At 45.5% G+C, this 15,224-nt stretch overlaps 2 protein-coding genes across 6 annotated transcripts in view; one reads left to right on the top strand and one right to left on the bottom strand.

Annotated features, from left to right (window-relative positions):
* Window positions 1-2,150: 2,150 nt before the first annotated feature.
* Window positions 2,151-5,552, bottom strand: LOC102006285 (vegetative cell wall protein gp1-like). 2 transcript variants are annotated; one of them, XM_005411766.2, is made up of 2 exons: window positions 3,167-5,552; window positions 2,151-2,874 (listed from the first exon to the last, which is right to left on the bottom strand). In XM_005411766.2, the coding sequence occupies exon 1, from the start codon at window positions 5,534-5,536 to the stop codon at window positions 4,913-4,915; it is 624 nt and encodes a 207-aa protein (XP_005411823.1). In that variant the 5' UTR covers window positions 5,537-5,552; the 3' UTR covers window positions 2,151-2,874; window positions 3,167-4,912. The 2 variants fall into 2 exon arrangements, with proteins under 2 accessions (XP_005411823.1, XP_005411822.1); XM_005411765.2 differs by having other exon boundaries at window positions 2,151-2,893.
* Csgalnact2 (chondroitin sulfate N-acetylgalactosaminyltransferase 2) overlaps window positions 5,278-15,224 on the top strand; it is a 35,190-nt gene continuing 25,243 nt past the window's right edge. Inside the window, exon 1 of one of the 4 annotated variants that reach the window (XR_264888.2) lies at window positions 5,278-5,751. The gene's annotated coding sequence lies outside the window, so the exon portion shown is untranslated. Of the gene's footprint in view, window positions 5,752-6,209; window positions 6,255-15,224 lie in introns of those variants that run through there. The other 3 variants (XM_013508394.1, XM_005411763.2, XM_005411764.2) reach the window with 3 other exon arrangements.

A 15,224-nucleotide genomic window follows, 5' to 3' on the forward strand; every position in this document is an offset into this window, starting at 1 on the left:
TGAAGGGAAGAAGGGAAGGATCTACTAGGAAGCTGAGTTCAGTTTGTCAAGTTGTTCATTAGCTTTGGCCAAAGAATCTGCTAGGAAAGCAGTGTTACTATCAGAATGCCATTTGCAGACTGTGGTTATGAATCAAAAACTACTGCCTGTTGGGCCTGAGAATCTTGATTTTCTAGGGCTTCTCTCGAATGAGCAATTTTGTTCCAGTTGGATGATCCACATCACCCTTTGTGGAGTTAATGCTCTTCAGAAAGTACACGGATGCCCCCTCATCCTACGAAGGGCCACATCCTGATAGCCTGGTAGCCCAGTGTAAGCTGAAGGTGGTATGACACTTCTCACTTGCCTGCACCCAGCCCAGTGGCATGGTGCATAGTGGACGCCAGTTGCTTCGGGTGCTGACTGCAAGCTGAGGCTCAGCACAAATAGCCACTGCATATCAGTAGCCATGGAAAAGATCAGAATTCAAAATTGTGTGTGTGTGTGTGTGTGTGTGTGTGTTGTGCTGGGGAGGGCTTTGCACATGCTAGGCAAGTCTTCCACCACCAAGCCACATCCCCGGCCCTGAAAGTATGCTTTCTACTGAACACCTATGTCTTGGTTACTTTTTCTCGCTGCTGGGACAAAATACCTGATGCCCAAAATTAAGAAAGTAAAGGTTTATTTTGCTTACAGTTTGTGAAGGTTTCAGTCCATACTTGGCAGATTATAAGGCAGAGTGGCACATGGCAGAGGGCTACAGCTCATGGCGGCAGAACACAGCAAAGCAACAAACACACACCAGTGCGGAATGGCGGAGAAGGACTGGCCTCAAGCATTCCTTTTCTCTCCCTTACATATGCAAACTATCCACCCCAGGGTGGGTGTAGCTCTCACACCCACAATTAATCAACTCTAAAAGCCTGCCCCATGGCCGCATGAGGCTTTGGGGGGATACACAGACAAACCATAACATTCTACCCCTGGCCCCCAAAGACTCATGCCCATCCCTTTATACAAACAGCATTTAGTCCATCTGCAAGAGTTGCCAAAGTCCTAACAGTTGTAGCATTGCTGAACAGTCCAAGTCCCAAGTCTCCTCCAAAATGTAAAGCAAACTCTCAGCTGTGAGCCCCTGTACAAATGAAAAGATAAACACTTCCAACATTTAATGGCACAAAATAAGCAGTACCATTCCAAAAGGTACAAACAGGGGGACACAGAGCATTGGGACCAAAGCAAGTCCAAAATCCAGCAGAGCTAACATTATGTCCCGTAGTTCCATGTCCAGCATCTGAAGCAATCTGTGGCACATTGTGAGCTCCAAAGGGCTTGCATGAGTCCACCCCTATGGCACTTCTGGTGATTACAGCTTCCATGACTTCTCTCTTAGGCCTGCTTTGCTCCCTCTGGGCAGTTTTCCTTAGATGATCCACGGTCCTGGCTTTTCTAAACTTCTGAGGTCTCCAGGGCACCTTTTGCTTCACACTCACAGCCTCACACACTGCCCTCTCAGGGGCACACTGCCTGGCCTCCCAGGCTTTCTGAAACCTGGGTGGAAGCCTCTTAAACCTCAGAACTTGTGCATTTGCCATGCACCTAAAGCCAGGGCCACGGGCATGATGCCAAGGTCTGCTGCCACCTGGAGCAGTAACCAAGCTTTCCTTTCTCTTGGCCACAGGGGTTGAGTGCCTGGATTGCTGGGCACTCTGAATCCAATTCTGAAGAACAGATCCTCTATGCTGCCGCCATTCTGGAACCTGGGGTGGCCACCGCCATTCTGGAACAGGGCACTCAGCAGCTTTTTCCTCAAGGCAAGGTCTTTCACCTTTGTCCTTTTGAGGCTGCAAAGGGTGGAGACTTGCTGTTTTCTGTGATGCCCTCAGGCCATCTTTTCCATTCTCTTGTTCCTTCTCAGCAATAGAGATCTCCTCAGCCTTATCTTTGCAGTCCACAGCATTACTGGAGCTTCCTTTCTGGCCAAACTCACAACATTTTAAATCATCCTGCTGAGCTCTTTGTTCTTGATTCTCAATATAGATCTGGCTAAAAGCCCCCAACAATAGCCATGCCACTGCCCCAACGTTTGACTGCCTTGATATTTCTTTTGCCATATTAATCAGTCTGCTGCTGCCCTTAATCTCAGTCTTAGGCAAAGTCTCTGGACACAAGCAAAATGCAGACAAACTTTCTGCCAAGCCATAACAACCTGTTTGCTTTCTTACCATCATGAGGTTGGCAGTCATAAGTCAGAAACCATCTCAGAAGCAGGGGCAGGGGCTTTGCAGCAGGAGGGAAGGGCTTACTTACACTTAGCACTGTGAGAGGCACAACAGTGGCAGGGGTGTGACATACAGTCTCCTGGGACACAAAGTCAAGAGAGGCGCCTCCTCCAGTCTATTGGCGGCCAAGTCACACCTGTCCAAGTAGATGCTGGTCTGGTAAGAACGGCAAACTCACAGCTCAAGCTGCAGGCTCTTGAGGCCAAGCTTGTGTTCCCGTGAGCTCCCTCTTACCACACTGCAGCTCGGCACATGAGACAGCAGAGGAATGACCCGACTCTACTGAAGATGCCACACTGGTGGGCGTCAGTCACAACTGCTGTGTACCAAACAGAGCAAGGGCAGAGCTCAGACCCAGGGCTCGCTCAGCCACATTGGTGAGAACTCCATAAACTAAGACCTTTGCCACAAGAGGCCCCACAGCTGGGGGAGGCTGTCAAGCAGGGCAGAACAATGTCAGGGCCACCAGGGCCACCAGAAACAAATGAAAACCATGCAGAGGGGAAGCACTTAGGTTTGACTTACTGTCGCACAGGCATTGGCCATCATCACCTGCATGGAGCTGACTCTAAGGCTGGTGGCTAGGAGCTGAAACGCTGTGTAGTAGGGTTGGCTGTTGTTGGGAGAAGAATCTTTGAAAAAATATTTTTCTGACATGAAACACAATCATGCTTTAGTGTTTTCCACAAAGAAACTACTTATTGTATAAGCCCTAGTATGTGTCACCCAGGATCTGCTACAAATTTTAAATTGTGCCTTATCTGCGGTCCAAAAGATATACATTTGCTATTTAACTTAGCTATGTAAAAAGTCATAAGAAGCTAAAATTTGAATCCACTGATGGGAGAACCTCATTTACTATAAAAGCAATTCTAGGGGAAAATGTAAGTTGCAATTTAAAATACCTGAGCATAACCTGGCTGCTCCAATGCTATGCAGGTCTGGTCTTGGAAGAGCTTTGGCATTTTCCTCCTTGAATTTGTTTTCTCCACTGTAAATTGCAAGCCCTGACTCAGGGCTGTGTGTTGGGAAGGCTCAGAGGTTCAGAGAGTATGGGGTCCCTGCAAGCATGCTGCACAAGAAGGAGAAGGAGAAGGGCAAGGGGAAAGCAGACGCCACAAATGAGAGGGGAGGACAAAGGACAGGGAAGAAGAGAGCCATTGATGTGGCGGGGTGGCTGTGCATGACAGGGAATGTGGTGGCTCTGAATTTGGTTCGTGGAGATACAGACTCTGGAAAGTCTGCAGGATTCATCCACAGTTCTGGGGGTCCACGGTGTCTGCAAGGGGCCAAGCCCCATGCTTGGCATGGAGCAAGACAGCAGAAGACAGCAGCAGTGGTGCATCCCTGCCCAAGAAGCAGACAGCCGGCCCAGCAGAGAGAGTCTAGGAGGAAAGGGACAGCTGACACGTGTGCCTGAGGACACGACTCCTACAGGCTGTTGGCGGCAGTGTCCAGGGCCACATAGAGTGGCCAGACTTGTACTGAGAACTTGGAAGCTGCAGCCTGGGAACACCAACCCTGAGTTCCGTGAGCTGCCATGTCCACTTACTGTGTTCCCACTCAACAGGACTTGTGTCCTATCATCCTAAACCTGCCAAGGCTGCAGTGTGCATGTGTCTAGTTCTCCCAGGAGAGAATATTGCACCTTCACACTCACACCCCAAGTTGGGTCCTGGAATGGTGGGATAAACACCCAGGATAGAGCTGACACCAGAGACACTTGGTTCACCCGGGACAGACACACAAAGCTGACATGCACAGGGCAGCAGAACCTGCCCACCAGACAGCTCAGGCTGGAGAGGTGGTGGCATGATCAGCCCCACCGAGGCCAAGGAACTGTTCTTGTCACATGAGCAGCACTTGCTGTGAGCCAGGGACTGGAGGTGGGAACACTCTGGTCCTCATCACTGAGAGCTCCTGGGCCAGGGCTGGCTGTGACAGGGTCGATTCTTGACCCTTGGCCCAGGCTGGGGGAAGAGGTGTGGGACCCGTAAATGCTTACAGTTGTTCAGAAAGGAGAGAGAGAATATGAGGCCCTGGAGTTGGAAGAGACTGAACAACTGGACACCCAGCCAGCCTGGCTTTGAGTAGGACTCTCAGCGCCCAGGGCTTCCCACAGGGCACTGTGAACATCCAGGTTAAAGACACCAGCAAGTACCAGCCAAGGAGAGCAGCATGGCTAGGAACAAAGCTGCTCTGCTCATTAAACTCCTGGGGGCATCCAGTCACCCCGCCCTCCCCTCCAATACCACCCACCGCGATCTGTGCGGCTACCAGCCGGGAACAGCACCGGCACTTCAATATGGAATTGCAACCCAGCCTCACAATTTTACTGTTCGCTCCCCAAACCCAGTTCAGGAAACTGAGGCAATGGAGGCTCGTGGGAGCAGGCGCGGTAGGGCCACGCTGGGCTCACCCGAGAAGCCCGGTCCTAGCACAGCACCTCTTCTATTTGCCCACACCAGGCGCTGAGGCCTGGATCTCGAGGCCCCAGCTCCGAGGTGCCTTGCAGCTCCCGAGGGCACCGGCTAACTCAAACCTGCAGGCGCTGGCTCAGAAGCCCTGTTGGTCCCTGCAAACCATTTGTCAAGGTCCATACCCACGAGTTTCCCAACGTACCCAAAGGAAAGTAAGCGCCCACTACTGAGCTACCTGTGCCTGGCACAGGGCGTGTGGGGTGGGCGGGGCCGATGGGGTTGGGCAGGGCTAGGCGGTTGCAAGTGGGCGGGGCCACTTGGCAGCAGGTAGAACCGGGTGCAGTGGGCGGGAGCCTGGGGTGCACAGAGGCGGGCAGCACTGGGTGGGGAGCCGACTGTGCGGGGTCTGGTGTGAGAGGCGCCAGGAGGAGGCAAAGCGTGGTGTGGGCGAGGCCTGGTGTGGGCGGGGCGGGACGGGTCAGAGCTAGCCCACAGCGGCGGCCGGCAGGCGGCGGTGGGCGGGGCCAGCGGCCTCATTTCCTCGCGCGCCGGAAGTGGCGGGCGGGCGGTTGCGCGCCCGCTGGGTGGGCGGCTGAGGCTGCGCTGCCGGAGGCAGCGGGGCGCGGCTGGCGGGCGTGGTGAGTTCCGGCCACCACCCGCCGCCTGCAGCTCCCGGCCCAGCCCTGTCGACTCCGAAGATCCGGCTCCGGCCGGCATCGCTCGCTGCGGGGCCGCGGACTTTCTCCGCTGGAGCCCTGATCCTAGGGCGGCGACGTGCAGCGTTGAGTCCCCTCGGCCCGGTGACAGTGACATCGCCGCCCCCGCCTCGCGACCCCCGCCGCTGTGGTGCAGCATTGCCCGTGAAGCGCGCCGGCGGAGGTCGTGTCCAGGCCCCGGCAGGCCCGGCCGGAGTGCCGCTGGGCAGCTTGGCAGTTAAGCCGGCTGGTCTTCACGGAGGTGTGAAGTAGGCGTGGAGAAGCACGCGCCTGGCCGGCACTGTGCAACGCACTGAACCTGCTGGAACCACAGCGAGCGAGCGATCCCCTGCGCCTCCCAGCCCGCCTTCCGCTGTAAGTGCTGGAGCCTCCTATTAGTGCGACTGTAGTGTATGCTTGGCGCATTGCTTGTGGAACTCACCCGTGATATTTCATGATAGGCGTCGTTTATACGTATTAGGTATTTTTATCCGGAGTTCTTGCTTTTTATTGTTGAGTAGTATTCCACTGTGTGATGGATGAGGGCTTTCCTGCTGATAGACAAGCTTCCAGTGTTTGTATATTATGTATTTTGTGTATTACGAATGCTGGGAAAACACTTGTCTGTGTTTGGTGAGCGTGTGAGTAGAGTGGTCAGATGTAGCATGACTGCGTCTTAGACTAGGCAGAGAATTACATTTAAACTAACATAAAAAATGGGATAAAATCTCTTCACCAGTGTAACCTTTATATTCTTTTTTTTTTTTTTTTTTTGGTTTTTCTCTGGCACCGGGAACCGAACTCAAGACCTTGCGCTTGCTAGGCAGGCGCTTTGCCGCTGAGCTAAATCCCCAGCCCTCACCAGTGTAACCTTAAAGGTTGGTAAAAAGCTTTTATTATGACTTCAAGACTCTGGTCACTCACTACCATATTATTATTTATCCCTCCTGTTGCATATCTGTGACAGCCTTGTCTCAGACTGTCAGTACTCCTCTAGCTGTGTTAGACAGGTCTGTTAGAGCGGGTTATGATCTGACTTTGTGTTTCTCCAGTTAGGTCTTTGTTAGGGAAAACAAAGTAGTGGTTGTTAGGGGAAACGAAACATCAAGGGGGTGTAACTAAAAACGGGGTGGAAAATCCTAAGAGTTCAAGACAAGGAGATCACGTTGCTATTGTCATGCCACACAAGTACGAGGTAGAGATGTAAAATTCAGTCACAAATAGGATCGGATTAGTTACAGATAGGAATATATGCCATGCGTGGTGGCACATGCTGGTAATCCCAGCACTTGGGAGGCTGATGCAGGAGGATCACTGGGCCAACCTAAACTGCATAGTGAGACCCTGCCCCCCAAAAGGAATTTATTACAGGAATACAGTGATTTCTGCATGCATGAAAATACTACATTTATAATGTGAACAAAGAACAGAACTCACTAAACATTTGTGGGAAATTAGTAGTATGTAACAGAAGCTGCAAACCGAACAAAACTAAGCCTTGAAACAATGGAGATAATGTAAGAAACAAGAAAACATTAAGATAAATATTAGTACTGTCAAATTTAGTAGAGTATCCTGCCTGTTGAGCACATGTAGGCTGCCATGAAAAAAAACAACCAGTTCTTGAATTTTAAAATATAGAAAGTAGGAAAGAATAACATGCAGAATTGATGCAGAATAAATTACATGCAGAATAGATCCAGAAAAGCCAATGTGCATCTGCTAGTAGACTCAGGAATGAATTAGAAGAGAAGAAATAACTACAGAGATATGAATAACCAGGCCAAACCTTAGGTCACCTGAGACAGACATGTATGTCAGTCAGGGCACAAATTACTGGCAAGTAGAGATCAATCCTTCCCTCTCTGGCCTGTTTCTTCCTCTGTGCAGTGGGGATGGTCAGGAAGGGTGCCTTTTCAGAGTGGTGCGTTGGTTGTGCTCATGGCTCCTGTTCCCAACTCTCTCATATCAACTCACAGTAGATGTCAGATTTCCCATTGCTGCTTCACGGTAGAATGGACAGTTAAAATACTGTATTAAGAAAATAATGGGCTGGGGATATATCCCAGTGGCAAAAGGACCTTCCTGGCAAGTGCAAGGTCCTGAGTTTGATTCCCAGTACCAAAAAATAAAAAAAAAGAAAACAAGGACTTTTCTCGCAGCAAAATTCTGAGTCTATGCATGGGATAAATATACTGAGAATCTTAAAAGAATAGACACACATTTAGATACATTCTTGGGACTTTTATTAACCTCACGGATACTAGGATTTGGAAAAGAAATGTCCTTCACGAGGCTCATGTGTTGAAGAAGGAGCTTTTGGAAGGTGGCTGTATCATGAGGGGGCTAAACTCATGACTGTATTGATCCACTGATAAGTTAATAGCTGAGTGTGCTATTTGGAGGTGGGGCCAGGTTGGAGGGAATGGATGACTGGGGGCCTGACTTGAAAGGGTGTATCTTGTCCTTGGTCCTTCCCTCTCCCTGGCTTTCTTCCTGCTCTTTGCTTCCTGGCTGCAGGAGGTAAGCAGTTGTCCTCTGCAGAGTCTCCCATGTTTCTGCCCTGGAGTCAGCCATCCTGGACTGAACCCTCTGAAACTGTGAGCCAAAGTAAACCTTTCTCTTTCAAGTTGTCTGTGTCAGATATTTTGATCAGCAGTGAAAAGCTGACTGATGGAGTGGGTAAGTATGTAATCTCATAAGCTTCCAAAGAGAAATGTATATTTATACAGGAATGGAAGTCAGACTTCTGATCACAGTTTTGATTTAAAATGGAGTATTAGATCACAGTGGAGCTATATTTTAAAGGTGTCTGTGGAACTTATTTTGAACTCAGAATCTTATCTCTAACCAAATTGTCATTCAGACTAAGGGGCAAAATAAGGCCATTGTCATCTATACCCACTAGAAACACCCTGGGATGTACTTTAAACAAAATAAAAAATTAAGACAAGTATATGGAATTTAAAGAAAACAAACATTTCCCAACTCTAAGTCATGAATAACTATAGCTAAGAAATTTAAGGCAATAGAAAGGATTAATAGGCCAGAGTAGTAGAATTTTAAAGTCTTTAATAATCTGGAGCGAAAATGTAATGTGATTTTAAAATTGGTCGTTGTAATAGTCAGCTTCCTGTTGGTGTGTTGCTGTGACAAAATACCTGAAGTAATCAGCTTGGAGGAGGAAAGGGCTGCTTTGACTTGTGGTTCTACAGGTTTCAGGCCATGGGTGGTTGGCCTGCTGCTTTTAGGTCTGCAGATAGGCAGCGTACCTTGGCACACTGCAGAGGAGGCTGCTCACTTGGTGCCAGAGGGAATCAAGAGACAGGAGGGGCTGGACCTATATCCCCTGAAAGTTACACCCAGATAGAAACGACCTCACTTCCTCCTGCAGCCTCCACCACCTGGCTCCCATTAGCACCACAGGCTGGGGACCATGCTGAAGTGCATGAGCTGCTGGGGACACTTGTGATGTAGACCTTAGTGCTTGGGAAGGTGGGAGATGAGTAAAGTGTATTGGAAGCTCATCCTAAGCAGAGGAGGCTCCAGGCAAGGACCAAGTATATGTTCAGTGCTGTCTTGTAGGCCAGGTGACCAGCAGTCCCCCTTCCTGGGGTTAGTAGGTAAAGTCACCTACTCAGAGTGAGAGCACGTCCCTAAGGCTGTGATGATGAGGTGTGCGGTGGTGCCATGGATCTGGAAGGACCTGAGCCTTGGGGATAGGAGAGAGGTGTCACTGTGGGCTTAACTTCTTTGCCCTTTGTATTTGTTTCATGAGGCTTTGGAAGTGTAAGTTTTTTAGCCAGGCATGGTGGCACACCCCTGTAGGCTCTGTGTCAGCAGTAAGGCCCGCCTTGTTCCTCCTGAACATTCCACGGTGCTGCTGTTTGTGAGTTATTCGGTCTTTCCCTTACCAATGGACACTAGGTTGCTTTGTTTTTATTATGCTGTTACGTTTAACACCAGTAAACATGCTTGTGATGTTATATATTTGTGTGGATATTTCTGTAGTAAAGAATCTTAAAAGTGAAGTTACGAATTGCTGGACTAAGGAATACACGTATTTGAATCAAATTTGTTTCAAAAATGTGTGTGTTTAGTTTGTCTTTAATTAAAGCAATCATAGCATCTTAGAAGGAAAGTTAGCTATCCAGACAAACTGCCTCATTTGGGAAGCCCAGAGACATTCAGTCTTGTGCCTATAGTTACAAGGCTGTGAAGTAGCTAACTTGACTCTTAAATTGTTTTTACTGTGCCACAGGCTGGCATATTTTTCTGCTTTACTTACAACGATATTGAGAATTGTTCGTTCTTTCTTTCTTTCTCTTCCTTCCTTCCTTTCTTGTTTGAGGGTTGTTTTTGTTTTTTTTTTTTTTTTGAGACAGGGTCTTACTGTGTAGCCCAGGCTGACCTCAAACTTGTGGTAATCCTCCTGCCTCAGCCTCCCAAGTGCTGGGATTACAGGTGTGTACCACCATGCCAGGCGAGAGTATTATTTTCATTTGTTTAAAATCTGTATACCATGAGTATAGATTTCCTCAGAAACACCCTATCAAATGATCCATCTGCTGTTATGCCCTTTGTACTCAGCACAGTGCCTGACCCACAGTAGGTATTCAAGTGTTCGTTGAATAAGTGCCTCTTCTGGTGATCAACACTTTTATTCCCAAATACTTATGAACTGTTTATTCAGTACCATGTTGAACAATCCATATATAACTATAAAATCTCAAGTGCTTAAGGTCCTAATTTCTTCTTTCCCAAATATAATGTTTTCATTTTCTGTTAGTGGCTGCTTGTCAAATAATTTTGTGGCTCTGTTTTTGCTGGGTAAAGAATGAACTCAAAATTTGATGTTTTGCATGGCTTTAGGTGGATCAGTATTTCTATCTAGTATCACTTTTTTTCTGCTAAAGGACGGATACTGCATATTTGAGAGTGATGAATTCTTTAGCATTTTATGTCTGAGGAAGCCTTTCACCTTTGTTTTTCAAAGGCAGTTTTTGTGGCTATAGAATTTGAGTTTGGCATGTTTTCCCTTGCAGCTTTTGAAAGCTCCTGTCCCGTTGTCTTGTGCTGTGCCTTGTGCCCAGCAGTGATCTTCGGTCGCCTTTGATTCCCATGTGTGAGATGTAGGTCTGTCGAATTCTTAAGATGCTCTGTCTCAGTTTGAGCAGTTTGATCATCATGTGCTTTTTTGTTATTGTTGTTTTCGTGGTTCTTATATTTGGGTTTCGTCAAGCTTCTTATATCTATGCGTTTATAGTTTTACCGCCTTGTTTCTTTACATATCTCCTCCAATCTCCCCCTTTTTCGGGACTCCAGTTACAGGTACATTAAGCAACTTGACATCATCACACAGCTAACTGATGCTGTGCTTACAGTTTTCATTCTTCTTTCTGGATTTTGCATAGTTTCAATTGCTCTGTCTCCAGTTCATTAACATTTTCTTCGAAAATATCTAAACTACTGTTAATCCCATTCAGTGTAGTTTTCATTTCAGACATTCCTGAAGTTTAATTCATGTCTTTATGTCATCATGCTTCTGCTTAGTGTTTTGAACAGGTGTGTCTTTTAAATATAGCGTTTTCTGTTTGTTTGCTTTTTGTTTTGAGATGGTCTCTCAGGCTGATCTTGAACTCACTATGTAGCCCAGGCTTGCCTCCAACCCCAAGCAATCCTCCTGTCTCAGCCTCCTGAGTGCTAGGATTACAGGGCCACCATGCCTGGCTTAAATTTAGTAAGTGTTTTGATGTTCATTTCTGTGAATTTCCACCTCTGTGTCAGTTCTGGATCATTTTTAATCATGGATATTTTTCATTATGGCTGGGAACTTTCATTTAAATGTCAGATTATGAATTTTATTTTGTTATATGCTAGATATTATTCCTATAAATATTCTTGAGACTTGTGCTGTTCCGTGAATCCTTTCAGATTTTGTTTTTAGCATTTATTGGTAGGACCAGACCCATTTAGAGCTAATTTCCCCATATTTTTTGAATACCCAGTTTTCCAGTCTGGCTGGTACGAACATGCACTGTTTCTGGCACTGTGTGAATGCTGGGTTCTATGTCCTCTTATTTTGTGTGTGGTCCTTTTCTTGGCCTGTGGGTTCCTCCTAACCCTACACTGAGCAGCATTCTGTTGGTACTGGAAGTGTCTTCTGCAAGGTCTAGAATTCCCCCTTTGCACCCTGTCCTTTCCAGAAGTGTGTCCTTGGAACCGCAGCTGCCTAGGCCTCCTCATCCTGTCACCTCCACCCATCAGCTCCGATGTCTGCTGGGTTCTGCCTGGGTTGCCCTCACCCACCAGGGTGGCCTGGAACTAAGTGATACCTTGCTCAGGCCCTGTTTCCTATTTTCTTCAGGGAGCACTGTCCTTTGTTACCAGAAGTTCCATATCTTCAAAACTGTTGTTTCATTTTGGGGATTTTTTTGTTTTTGGTTTTGGAGGGGGGACTTGTGTTTGATTGTCTTAGTTTGTTGTGGTTTCAAACGTGGGTAAATCTGTCCTTGTTACTCCATCTGGGCTATAAGTGGACTTCTCTTTGGTCTCTCTTTGAGTTAGAATCAGTGGCTTCTGAGATTCCTTTCAACCCTAAGATCTTTGATTTTTATATTATGTACCCTTTACCAGATCCTTTTTCCAACTCCACTGTATAACTTTTTCTCCTCAAAACACATCACTGTCTGTGTCTGTATTTGGAAGGTTGGCCAGATTAATTCTGGGGCTATGCATGAACCATGCTTATGATATGAACACATTACACAGAATGATGGTGAGCAGAGTGTAACAGCAGAAAAGTGGGTATATTCTCTAATATTCTGTGTATGTGTTACTGGGTATTGAACCCAAGGCTTTGCTCATGCTAGGCAAGCAGTCTACCAACTGTGTTATGTCCCCAGCCCTTCTAAGTTCTTAACATACAATCATACCTTAGTACTTGACTGCTTTGAAATTCCTTGAATTTGGTACTCAATGCATTTTAACACAAAAAATTTGTCCCAAAATGTGTCATTCTCTCACCATCCAAACTGGGCAGATGTGTCACAAAGCCAAAGAATGAAATTATGGACAAAGGAGGCAGTTAAAAGCAGTGCTGATTGAAAGTAGAAGAAAAGAGAAAGCTCTCAGTAGTTGGAGGAGTCTAGAAAAACAATTACCAAGTGGGCTTTTTATCTAGGGTCTCTTACGTCAAGATGGCTAAGTCCCTGGCCATAACAGGTCAAGGTGGCTTATCCTCTAGAGTTTGGGTGTGGACTGTCCACGCGCTTAGGTGACCTGTAGAGAAACAACACACAGTGGCCATGCACTGGTCACACACTCTTTGGCCAGTCGGGAGTCTCGCTGTGTAATTAGGGAGAACAAGGTAATAGGAGGAGGGCGTTGGCTGCAGTGGTTCTCGTCCCTGTGTTTGCTTTTCCACTCCTGACTTAGCTGACTCTTAACACTGTGTACAGGCTGACCCTGACTTCATCATAGGCTCTGTCCCTTGCTGGCTGCCAGTTTATAAGCTAAATAACTAAACTACCTCTCACAATTTGTTTGGCACTCTGCACAAGCTACAACTTGTCGGTGTTGATGGTAACTCACTACCCTTTCCAGCCAAAACAGTTTGTTGAGTTCTCATGGTTTTGCTATGTGACATACTTCCCAGAACTGATTGAGGTGTGCCAAGCAAGGCACCACTGTGTTTAGAGCTGTGGCAGTCTAATCTTTTAGGACATGGCTAAAGAATTTCCTTCAAGAACGAGGCAAGTAAGATTTTAACTAAAATTTTTTATTTTTAAATACCTCCACAGAGCTATGCCACTAAAATTGACATTCTAAAATGATTGTAGCACCCTTTCTTTTTCCATTTCAGTGAAAATACTCGACTACATTATTCAGTAATATGTAAGGCACCTCAAAACCTGTATTTTAATTAAAGGAAGAGCAAGACCACCTAAGTTTTAATACTCCTGCTTAGTAGTTATATAAACCTATTTAATATTCATTTCTGAAGCTATTTTTCCTATGTAGATTAAAGCTAGTCTCAGTATTACACTAAGAGGATCATATAGAATATTCATAAAAATGTGTTTCAAGCCAGTGTATTTATACACACACGTGCATAGTGACAACACAAAACTTACTATTAAATGTGGTGCATGCTGGTATTTTCTGTTTTGTTGAAAAACCTTCAGTAGTGACCCATTCATGAGTCAGAGCTCACAGTAATAAAATTCATTGTCTGTATGATGAGATACCCTATTAATAGAAGGTGGTGGTGCTTAAATTATATGCTGTTAGTTCTGTTATCATGCTTCACTTCCAAAATGAGTATGTAGTATAGTTAGTAATGTCTGCCTTTTTTAATAGTTACAGGATTTGTCTCTACATTTTTAGTTCTAAACTTTTTCTTTACCAAATAGGCCAGTAATAACTTAGAAGAAGAGGTGAGGGGGAAGTAAAAGGGTTTAAGATGTGGTTTGTATATATATCAATTCCCCCAGGTGAATGTAATTATTATGTGTTGCAAACATATACTAATAAAAAACTTAGAAATTATTCAAAGAGAGTCAGGTATAGTGGCTCATGCCTGTAACCGACCACTGGGAGGCTGAGACAGGAGGATCACCATGAGCTCAAAGCCAGCCTGGGCTACATAGTGCGTTTAGGGCCAACCCAAACTACATAGCAGGATCCTGTTTAAAATAAATAAATAAAAAAGAATTGTTCAAAGAGTTGCCTCTAAGATTATCTTCTCAGTCGTGATATTCAAGTACTTTCTTATTCCTTAGCGTAAGATTGTGGTTGAAGCATAGTAAATTTCTAGAAATAATGTTAAATTTGTATCTTTATTTATAAATTAGATAGTATTTCTTAAAAGTTTTGTCATTTTTTCCCACATCTCCTAAACAAGATTTACTATCAGTAAGAAAAATGCTGTAACAGTAAGCGTTGTAGTGAATTAACTTTTTCAAGATACTAAATGGCCAAGGGGAGTTAAGTCCATTATTTGTGTTCTGTTGGCCATAAGAAGTTTCAGTCTGTCCTACAGTTGTTTAGATCTCTGCTACAAAAGACATACTGTAGCATTTTCCACAGTAGGCACCCAGGTTTCCTGATCCCTAAGGAAACTCTAGGTCTGACGCTCCCTAGTGGTCTCAGTGCTGGAGGAGCCGTCAGGTGGACCCTGCTGTCTGTCTCAGTGCCCTGCACTCTGTCAGGGTGAAAGCCTCCCTCCCTCCCTCTCCTAAGTTGACCTCATCTGATTTCAAGTTAAGAATCCTAATGTAAACAGGGAGCTCGCACAGCTGGTTGTAGCATGAAAAGTAGCGTATGATTTTATAAATTTATAAATTTTTAAAACTTTTTTCTCAATAGCTAGACATGATTAAAATATTTGTATTTCTTCTTTATACCCTTTAAACCTTTCCAGACTTGTAGGAGATTTGTTGCCCTGTAATACAGTGGAAAGAATTATGTGATCTAATGTTCAAATCATCTACCAGAGGACTTTGGATATAAAAATGTTTTCTTAATGTGTTTTCCAGATGTCTGTGACCTTTTCAAAATGCCCCCCCCCCAAACACACACAGACAACGCGTAATTTAAGGCTCCTAGATTGGTGAAGTTGAGCAATAGAAATTATTGAGGTTGGATGTTTAAACTGAGTAAATTAGAAGAAATATGAAAAAGCTATTTAGCACTATAAAGAAACAATATATATTCAGCTCCCAATGGTATATTAGTCAAAATAGTCTGTTAATAGTTATAAGCTATTTTAAAATTATTTTAAAATACTAGAATCTATGTAACAAACTAATAATTTTAATATTTCTTTGATTCAGGAGGTTATGGGG

The sequence above is a fragment of the Chinchilla lanigera genome, unplaced genomic scaffold, assembly GCF_000276665.1.
Source record: "Chinchilla lanigera isolate Chin_1 unplaced genomic scaffold, ChiLan1.0 scaffold00145, whole genome shotgun sequence".
Taxonomy (NCBI): Eukaryota; Metazoa; Chordata; class Mammalia; order Rodentia; family Chinchillidae; genus Chinchilla; species Chinchilla lanigera.

What these genes read in the sequence shown, in the direction of transcription:
- LOC102006285 (XM_005411766.2), bottom strand. Translation starts at nt 5,536, where the DNA reads ATGCTGCACCACAGCGGCGGGGGTCGCGAGGCGGGGGCGGCGATGTCA.